This window comes from Tinamus guttatus, unplaced genomic scaffold (genome assembly GCF_059628265.1).
Source record: "Tinamus guttatus ecotype Peru unplaced genomic scaffold, ASM5962826v1 Tinamus_guttatus_pri_ptg001411l, whole genome shotgun sequence".
In the NCBI taxonomy this organism is placed as follows: domain Eukaryota; kingdom Metazoa; phylum Chordata; class Aves; order Tinamiformes; family Tinamidae; genus Tinamus; species Tinamus guttatus.
The window spans coordinates 1,893-11,237 of record NW_028289945.1 but is presented as its reverse complement, the minus strand read 5'-3'; the positions used below and the strand labels follow the sequence as shown (position 1 = coordinate 11,237).

The window sequence follows — 9,345 nt, the reverse complement described above, 5'->3', positions numbered from 1 at the left end:
ACACTGCCGGCCCCCCCGTGTCCCTCCTGTCCCCACAGGTAGTACTGGGTGTCCAGGGGGAGGTTGTGCTCCAGGGCCACCAGGGGGTCCTGGGGACATTGGGGACATGGGGGACATTGGGGACATGGGGGACATTGGGGACATCGGGGACACTGGGGACACTGCCGGCCCCCCCGTGTCCCTCCTGTCCCCACAGGTAGTACTGGGTGTCCAGGGGGAGGTTGTGCTCCAGGGCCACCAGGGGGTCCTGGGGACATCGGGGACATCGGGGACATGGGGGACATTGGGGACATCGGGGACATGGGGGACATCGGGGACATCGGGGACATCGGGGACACTGCTGCCCCCCCCGTGTCCCTCCTGTCCCCACAGGTAGTACTGGGTGTCCAGGGGGAGGTTGTGCTCCAGGGCCACCAGGGGGTCCTGGGGACATCGGGGACATCGGGGACATGGGGGACATTGGGGACATCGGGGACATGGGGGACATCGGGGACATCGGGGACATCGGGGACACTGCTGCCCCCCCCGTGTCCCTCCTGTCCCCACAGGTAGTACTGGGTGTCCAGGGGGAGGTTGTGCTCCAGGGCCACCAGCGGGTCCTGGGGACATCGGGGACATTGGGGACATTGGGGACATCGGGGACATTGGGGACATCGGGGACATCGGGGACATCGGGGACACTGCTGCCCCCCCCGTGTCCCTCCTGTCCCCACAGGTAGTACTGGGTGTCCAGGGGGAGGTTGTGCTCCAGGGCCACCAGGGGGTCCTGGGGACATCGGGGACATCGGGGACATGGGGGACATTGGGGACATCGGGGACACTGCCGGCCCCCCCGTGTCCCTCCTGTCCCCACAGGTAGTACTGGGTGTCCAGGGGGAGGTTGTGCTCCAGGGCCACCAGGGGGTCCTGGGGACACGGGGACATCGGGGACATGGGGACATTGGGGACATGGGGGACATCGGGGACACTGCCGGCCCCCCCGTGTCCCTCCTGTCCCCACAGGTAGTACTGGGTGTCCAGGGGGAGGTTGTGCTCCAGGGCCACCAGGGGGTCCTGGGGACATGGGGACATTGGGGACATTAGGGACATGGGGGACATCGGGGACATGGGGGACATCGGGGACATTGGGGACATCGGGGACACTGCCGGCCCCCCCGTGTCCCTCCTGTCCCCACAGGTAGTACTGGGTGTCCAGGGGGAGGTTGTGCTCCAGGGCCACCAGGGGGTCCTGGGGACATGGGGACATCGGGGACATGGGGGACATCGGGGACACCACCAGGCCCCCCCGTGGCCCTCCTGCCCCTCCATGTCCCCATGTCCCCCCATGTCCCCCCGCGTCCCCTCCTCTCCCCCCATGTCCCCCCATGTCCCCCCGCGTCCCCTCCTGTCCCCGTCCCCCCGTGTCACCTCCGACTTGGTGTAGGCGGCCGCCCCCTTGGTTCCGGTGACAATGACATAGGGCACTCGGTCCCCCAGGCTGGGGGCGCTGCCGGGGTCCCGGCGACGCATCCTGGGGGGGGACACGGGGGGGGACAGGTTTGTCCCATGGGGTGTCCCCATCCCGGGGGTGTCCCCGGGGTGTCCCCACAGGGGTGTCCCCGGGGTGTCCCCACAGGGTGTCCCCAACCCAGGGGTGTCCCCATGGGGGTGTCCCCATCCCGGGGGTGTCCCCATGGGGGTGTCCCCGGGGTGTCCCCCCAGGGGTGTCCCCATCCTGGAGGTGTCCCCTTTGGGGTGTCCCCCCAGGGGTGTCCCCACGCCGTGTCCCCACGGGGGTGTCCCCACGGGGCTGTCCCCGTCCCGGGGGTGTCCCCCAGGGTGTCCCCACGTGGTGTCCCCATAGGGGTGTCCCCATGGGCTGTCCCCGTCCTGGGGATGTCCCCATCCCGGGGCTGTCCCTGTCCTGGGGGTGTCCCCATGGGCTGTCCCCATCCCGGGTGTCCCCATCCCGGGTCCCCCCGGGTGTCCCCGTGGGGCTGTCCCCATTTGGGGTATCCCCAGGTGTCCCCATGGGGGTGTCCCCATCCCGGGTGTCCCTGGGTGTCCCCGTGTGTCCCCATCCCGGTGTCACTGTCACCTCTCGGCCAGCTCCACGTGGGCCTGGTGGCCGGCGTAGGCCGTGGCCGCCCGGGTGTCCCCATGGGGGTGTCCCCATGTGTCCCCATTTGGTGTCCCCTGTTGTCACCTCTCGGCCAGCTCCACGTGGGCCTGGTGGCCGCCCGGGTGTCCCCATGGGGCTGTCCCCAGGTGTCCCCATCCCGGGTGTCCCCAGGTGTCCCCAGGTGTCCCCGGTGTCACTGTCACCTCTCGGCCAGCTCCACGTGCGCCTGGTGGCCCGCGTAGGCGGTGGCCGCCCGGGTGTCCCCATGGGGCTGTCCCCAGGTGTCCCCACGGGGCTGTCCCCATCCCGGGTGTCCCCATGGGGGTGTCCCCGGGTGTCCCCAGTGTCACTGTCACCTCTCGGCCAGCTCCACGTGCGCCTGGTGGCCCGCGTAGGCCGTGGCCGCCCGGGTGTCCCCATGGGGGTGTCCCCAGGTGTCCCCATCCCGTGTGTCCCCATCCCGGGTGTCCCCAGGTGTCCCCATCCCAGGTGTCCCCATCCCGGGTGTCCCCAGGTGTCCCCATGGGGCTGTCCCCCCCGTTGTCACCTCTCGGCCAGCTCCACGTGCGCCTGGTGGCCCGCGTAGGCCGTGGCCGCCCGGGTGTCCCCATGGGGGTGTCCCCAGGTGTCCCCATCCCGGGTGTCCCTGGGTGTCCCCATGGGGGTGTCCCCATCCCGGGTGTCCCCGGGTGTCCCCGCTGTCCCTGTCACCTCTCGGCCAGCTCCACGTGCGCCTGGTGGCCGCCCGGGTGTCCCCATGGGGGTGTCCCCATCCCGGGTGTCCCCATCCCTGGTGTCCCCATGGGGGTGTCCCCATCCCGGGTGTCCCCGGTGTCACTGTCACCTCTCGGCCAGCTCCACGTGCGCCTGGTGGCCCGCGTAGGCCGTGGCCGCCCGGGTCAGCTCCTTGGTGATGACCAGCTGGGAGATGTCGATGCGGTTACAGAGCAGGTCCGAGATGACGTCCTGGGCGTAGGCGACGGCGCCCGCGGGGTCCCTGCCATGGGGACGGGTGACAATGACAGTGACACCCGCGCCACGGCGCCCGCGGGGTCCCTGCGGGACGGGTGACAATGACAGTGACAATGACACCCGCGTGACGGCGCCCACGGGGTCCCTGCCATGGGGACGGGTGACAATGACAGTGACAATGACACCCGCGCCACGGCGCCCGCGGGGTCCCTGTAACATGGGGACGGGTGACAGTGACAGTGACAATGACAGTGACAATGACACCCGCGCCACGGCGCCCGCGGGGTCCCTGTGCCATGGGGACAGGTGACAATGACAGTGACAATGACACCCGCACGACGGCGCCCGCGGGGTCCCTGTGCCATGGGGACGGGTGACAATGACAGTGACAATGACAGTGACAATGACACCCGCGCCACGGCGCCCGCGGGGTCCCTGTGCCAGGGGGACAGGTGACAGTGACAGTGACAGTGACACCCGCGCCACGGCGCCCGCGGGGTCCCTGCCATGGGGACAGGTGACAATGACAGTGACAATGACACCCGCGCCACGGCGCCCATGGGGTCCCTGTGCCATGGGGACAGGTGACAGTGACAGTGACAATGACACCCGCGCAACAGCGCCCGCGGGGTCCCTGCCATGGGGACGGGTGACAATGACAGTGACAATGACACCCGCGCGACGGCGCCCGCAGGGTCCCTGTGCGACAGGTGACAATGACAGTGACAGTGACACCCGCGCGACGGCGCCCGCGGGGTCCCTGTGCCATGGGGACGGGTGACAGTGACAGTGACAATGACACCCGCGCCACGGCGCCCGCGGGGTCCCTGTGCCATGGGGACAGGTGACAATGACAATGACACCCGCGCGACGGCGCCCGCGGGGTCCCTGTGCCATGGGGACGGGTGACAATGACAGTGACAATGACACCCGCGCCACGGCGCCCGCGGGGTCCCTGTGCCATGGGGACAGGTGACAATGACAATGACACCCGCGCCACGGCGCCCGCGGGGTCCCTGTGCGACGGGTGACAATGACAGTGACAATGACACCCGCGCCACGGCACCCGCGGGGTCCCTGTAACATGGGGACAGGTGACAATGACAGTGACAATGACACTCGCGCGACGGTGCCCACGGGGTCCCTATGGGACAGGGACAGGTGACAGTGACACCCACGCGATGGCGCCCGCGGGGTCCCTACAACATGGGGGGACAAGTGACAGTGACCGCAGGGTCCCTGTGCCATGGGGACACGTGGTGGCACCTGCACGACGGTGTCCTCGCTGGGACACTGGGGCCCTTCCCGGACACCTGGGCCCATTCCCACCTGGACACCTGGGTCCCCCTGGGTCCCCCTGTCCCCCCCATCCCCCTCGATCCCCCCCTGTCCGCCCCCCTTCCCCCCGGACGCCGGGGCCCCTTGTCCCCCTGTCCCCTGGGTCCCCCCTGTCCCTTGTCCCCTTGTTCCTTGTCCCCTGTCCCTTGTCCCTTGTCCCCTTGTCCCTTGTCCCCTTGTCCCTTGTCCCCCTGTCCCTTGTCCCCTGTCCCTTGTCCCCTTGTCCCTTATCCCTTGTCCCTTGTCCCCTGTCCCCTGTCCCCATGTCCCCTGTCCCCCTGTCCCTTGTCCCCTTGTCCCTTGTCCCCCTGTCCCTTGTCCCCTGTCCCTTGTCCCCTTGTCCCTTATCCCTTGTCCCTTGTCCCCTTGTCCCTTGTCCCTTGTCCCCCTGTCCCCTTGTTCCTTGTCCCCTTGTCCCTTGTCCCCTGTCCCCTGTCCCTTGTCCCCTGTCCCCCTGTCCCTTGTCCCCTGTCCCCTTGTCCCCTTGTTCCTTGTCCCCTTGTCCCCTGTCCCTTGTCCCTTGTCCCCTGTCCCTTGTCCCCTTGTCCTCTGTCCCTTGTCCCCTTGTCCCCTTGTCCCTTGTCCCCTGTCCCCTGTCCCCTGTCCCTTGTCCCCTGTCCCTTGTCCCTTGTCCCCTGTCCCTTGTCCCCTTGTCCTCTGTCCCTTGTCCCCTTGTCCCCTTGTCCCTTGTCCCCTGTCCCCTGTCCCCTTGTCCCTTGTCCCCTTGTCCCCCGTCCCTTGTCCCCCTGTCCCTTGTCCCTTGTCCCCCTGTCCCTTGTCCCCTTGTCCCTTGTCCCCTTGTCCCTTATCCCTTGTCCCTTGTCCCCTTGTCCCTTGTCCCTTGTCCCCCTGTCCCCTTGTTCCTTGTCCCCTTGTCCCTTGTCCCCTGTCCCTTGTCCCCTGTCCCCCTGTCCCTTGTCCCCTTGTCCCCTGTCCCTTGTCCCTTGTCCCCTGTCCCCTGTCCCTTGTCCCTGTCCCTTGTCCCTGTCCCTTGTCCCCATGTCCCTTGTCCCTGTCCCTTGTCCCTTGTCCCCTTGTCCTCTGTCCCTTGTCCCCTTGTCCCCCTGTCCCTTGTCCCCTGTCCCCTGTCCCTTGTCCCTGTCCCTTGTCCCCATGTCCCTTGTCCCCTTGTCCCCTTGTCCCTTGTCCCCTGTCCCTTGTCCCCTGTCCCCTGTCCCTTGTCCCTGTCCCCCTGTCCCCTGTCCCTTGTCCCCTGTCCCTGTCCCTTGTCCCTTGTCCCTTGTCCCTTGTCCCCTGTCCCCTTGTCCCCTTGTCCCCTTGTCCCCTGTCCCTTGTCCCCTTGTCCCTTGTCCCCTGTCCCTTGTCCCCTGTCCCCCTGTCCCTTGTCCCTTGTCCCCTGTCCCTTGTCCCCTTGTCCCTTGTCCCCTGTCCCCTGTCCCTTGTCCCTTATCCCCTGTCCCCTGTCCCTTGTCCCCTGTCCCTTGTCCCTTGTCCCCGTCCCTTGTCCCCTTGTCCCTTGTCCCCCTGTCCCCTTGTCCCCTGTCCCCTGTCCCTGTCCCTGTCCCCTGTCCCTTGTCCCTTGTCCCCTTGTCCCCCTGTCCCCCTGTCCCTTGTCCCCTTGTCCCTTGTCCCTTGTCCCCCTGTCCCCTGTCCCCTGTCCCTTGTCCCTGTCCCCTTGTCCCCCTGTCCCTTGTCCCCTGTCCCTGTCCCCTGTCCCTGTCCCCTTGTCCCCTGTCCCTGTCCCTTGCCCCTTGTCCCTTGTCCCTTGTCCCTTGTCCCCTGTCCCTTGTCCCTTGTCCCCTTGTCCCCTTGTCCCTTGTCCCCTGTCCCTTGTCCCTGTCCCTTGTCCCCTGTCCCTTGTCCCCTTGTCCCCTGTCCCTTGTCCCCTGTCCCTTGTCCCCTTGTCCCTTGCCCCCTTGTCCCCTGTCCCCTGGGTCCCCCCTGTCCCTTGTCCCTTGTCCCTTGTCCCCCTGTCCCCTGGGTCCCCCTTGTCCCTTGTCCCCTTGTCCCTTGTCCCCTTGTCCCCTTGTCCCCTGTCCCCCTGTCCCCTGTCCCCTTGTCCCTTGTCCCTTGTCCCTGTCCCCTCTCACCTCTGCACCAGCAGGCGCCGCAGGCAGCTGCCCAGCACGGTGGCCACCAGGGGGCAGTTGTCCCTGCGCACGGACTCGAGGCCCTTGCAGTCCAGGCGGGGGGGGGCGCCGGGGAGGCGCCGAATTGGAGCCCGGCGTAGCGCTTCTTATTAATTAATAAATAGGGGTAATAGACCTAATGGGGACAACGGGGACAGTGTGACACCTTGGGGACAATGGGGACACACAGCCCCGCGTAGCGCTTCTTATTAATTAATAAATAGGGGTAATAGACCTAATGGGGACAACGGGGACAGTGTGACACCTTGGGGACAATGGGGACTGGAGCCCCGCGTAGCGCTTCTTATTAATTAATAAATAGGGGTAATAGACCTAATGGGGACAACGGGGACAGTGTGACACCTTGGGGACAACGGGGACTGGAGCCCCGCGTAGCGCTTCTTATTAATTAATAAATAGGGGTAATAGACCTAATGGGGACAACGGGGACAGTGTGACACCTTGGGGACAATGGGGACACACAGCCCCGCGTAGCGCTTCTTATTAATTAATAAATAGGGGTAATAGACCTAATGGGGACAACGGGGGACAGTGTGACACCTTGGGGACAATGGGGACTGGAGCCCCGCGTAGCGCTTCTTATTAATTAATAAATAGGGGTAATAGACCTAATGGGGACAACGGGGACAGTGTGACACCTTGGGGACAACGGGGACTGGAGCCCCGCGTAGCGCTTCTTATGCGCTTCTTATTAATTAATAAATAGGGGTAATAGACCTAATGGGGACAACGGGGACAGCTGTGACACCTTGGGGACAATGGGGACTGGAGCCCCGCGGAGCGCTTCTTATTAATTAATAAATAGGGGTAATAGACCTAATGGGGACAACGGGGACAGTGTGACACCTTGGGGACAATGGGGACACAGCAGCCCCGCGTAGCGCTTCTTATTAATTAATAAATAGGGGTAATAGACCTAATGGGGACAACGGGGACAGTGTGACACCTTGGGGACAATGGGGACTGGAGCCCCGCGTAGCGCTTCTTATTAATTAATAAATAGGGGTAATAGACCTAATGGGGACAACGGGGACAGTGTGACACCTTGGGGACAATGGGGACTGGAGCCCCGCGTAGCGCTTCTTATTAATTAATAAATAGGGGTAATAGACCTAATGGGGACAACGGGGACAGTGTGACACCTTGGGGACAATGGGGACCGGAGCCCCGCGTAGCGCTTCTTATTAATTAATAAATAGGGGTAATAGACCTAATGGGGACAACGGGGACAGTGTGACACCTTGGGGACAATGGGGACCGGAGCCCCGCGTAGCGCTTCTTATTAATTAATAAATAGGGGTAATAGACCTAATGGGGACAACGGGGACAGTGTGACACCTTGGGGACAATGGGGACTGGAGCCCCGCGTAGCGCTTCTTATTAATTAATAAATAGGGGTAATAGACCTAATGGGGACAACGGGTGTCAGTGTGACCTTGGGGACAATGGGGACACACAGCCCCGCGTAGCGCTTCTTATTAATTAATAAATAGGGGTAATAGACCTAATGGGGACAACGGGGACAGTGTGACACCTTGGGGACAATGGGGACTGGAGCCCCGCGTAGCGCTTCTTATTAATTAATAAATAGGGGTAATAGACCTAATGGGGACAACGGGGACAGTGTGACACCTTGGGGACAATGGGGACCGGAGCCCCGCGTAGCGCTTCTTATTAATTAATAAATAGGGGTAATAGACCTAATGGGGACAACGGGGACAGTGTGACACCTTGGGGACAATGGGGACTGGAGCCCCGCGTAGCGCTTCTTATTAATTAATAAATAGGGGTAATAGACCTAATGGGGACAACGGGGACAGTGTGACACCTTGGGGACAATGGGGACTGGAGCCCCGCGTAGCGCTTCTTATTAATTAATAAATAGGGGTAATAGACCTAATGGGGACAACGGGGACAGTGTGACACCTTGGGGACAATGGGGACACACAGCCCCGCGTAGCGCTTCTTATTAATTAATAAATAGGGGTAATAGACCTAATGGGGACAACGGGGACAGTGTGACACCTTGGGGACAATGGGGACTGGAGCCCCGCGTAGCGCTTCTTATTAATTAATAAATAGGGGTAATAGACCTAATGGGGACAACGGGGACAGTGTGACACCTTGGGGACAACGGGGACCGGAGCCCCGCGTAGCGCTTCTTATTAATTAATAAATAGGGGTAATAGACCTAATGGGGACAACGGGGACAGTGTGACACCTTGGGGACAACGGGGACCGGAGCCCCGCGTAGCGCTTCTTATTAATTAATAAATAGGGGTAATAGACCTAATGGGGACAACGGGGACAGTGTGACACCTTGGGGACAATGGGGACCGGAGCCCCGCGTAGCGCTTCTTATTAATTAATAAATAGGGGTAATAGACCTAATGGGGACAACGGGGACAGTGTGACACCTTGGGGACAACGGGGACCGGAGCCCCGCGTAGCGCTTCTTATTAATTAATAAATAGGGGTAATAGACCTAATGGGGACAACGGGGACAGTGTGACACCTTGGGGACAACGGGGACTGGAGCCCCGCGTAGCGCTTCTTATTAATTAATAAATAGGGGTAATAGACCTAATGGGGACAACGGGGACAGTGTGACACCTTGGGGACAATGGGGACTGGAGCCCCGCGTAGCGCTTCTTATTAATTAATAAATAGGGGTAATAGACCTAATGGGGACAACGGGGACAGTGTGACACCTTGGGGACAATGGGGACTGGAGCCCCGCGTAGCGCTTCTTATTAATTAATAAATAGGGGTAATAGACCTAATGGGGACAACGGGGACAGTGTGACACCTTGGGGACAACGG

General features: G+C 62.8%; 1 protein-coding gene across 1 annotated transcript; it reads right to left on the bottom strand.

Annotated features, from left to right (window-relative positions):
- Positions 1-546: 546 nt before the first annotated feature.
- LOC148590358 (DNA polymerase delta catalytic subunit-like) lies at positions 547-6,607 on the bottom strand (the record flags this gene model as incomplete). Its single annotated transcript, XM_088539129.1, has 4 exons — positions 547-599; positions 1,408-1,510; positions 2,946-3,098; positions 6,463-6,607. Coding segments are annotated over 4 exons (454 nt in total), but the record flags the coding sequence as incomplete, so codon positions are not given.
- Between the last annotated feature and the right edge of the window lie 2,738 nt (positions 6,608-9,345).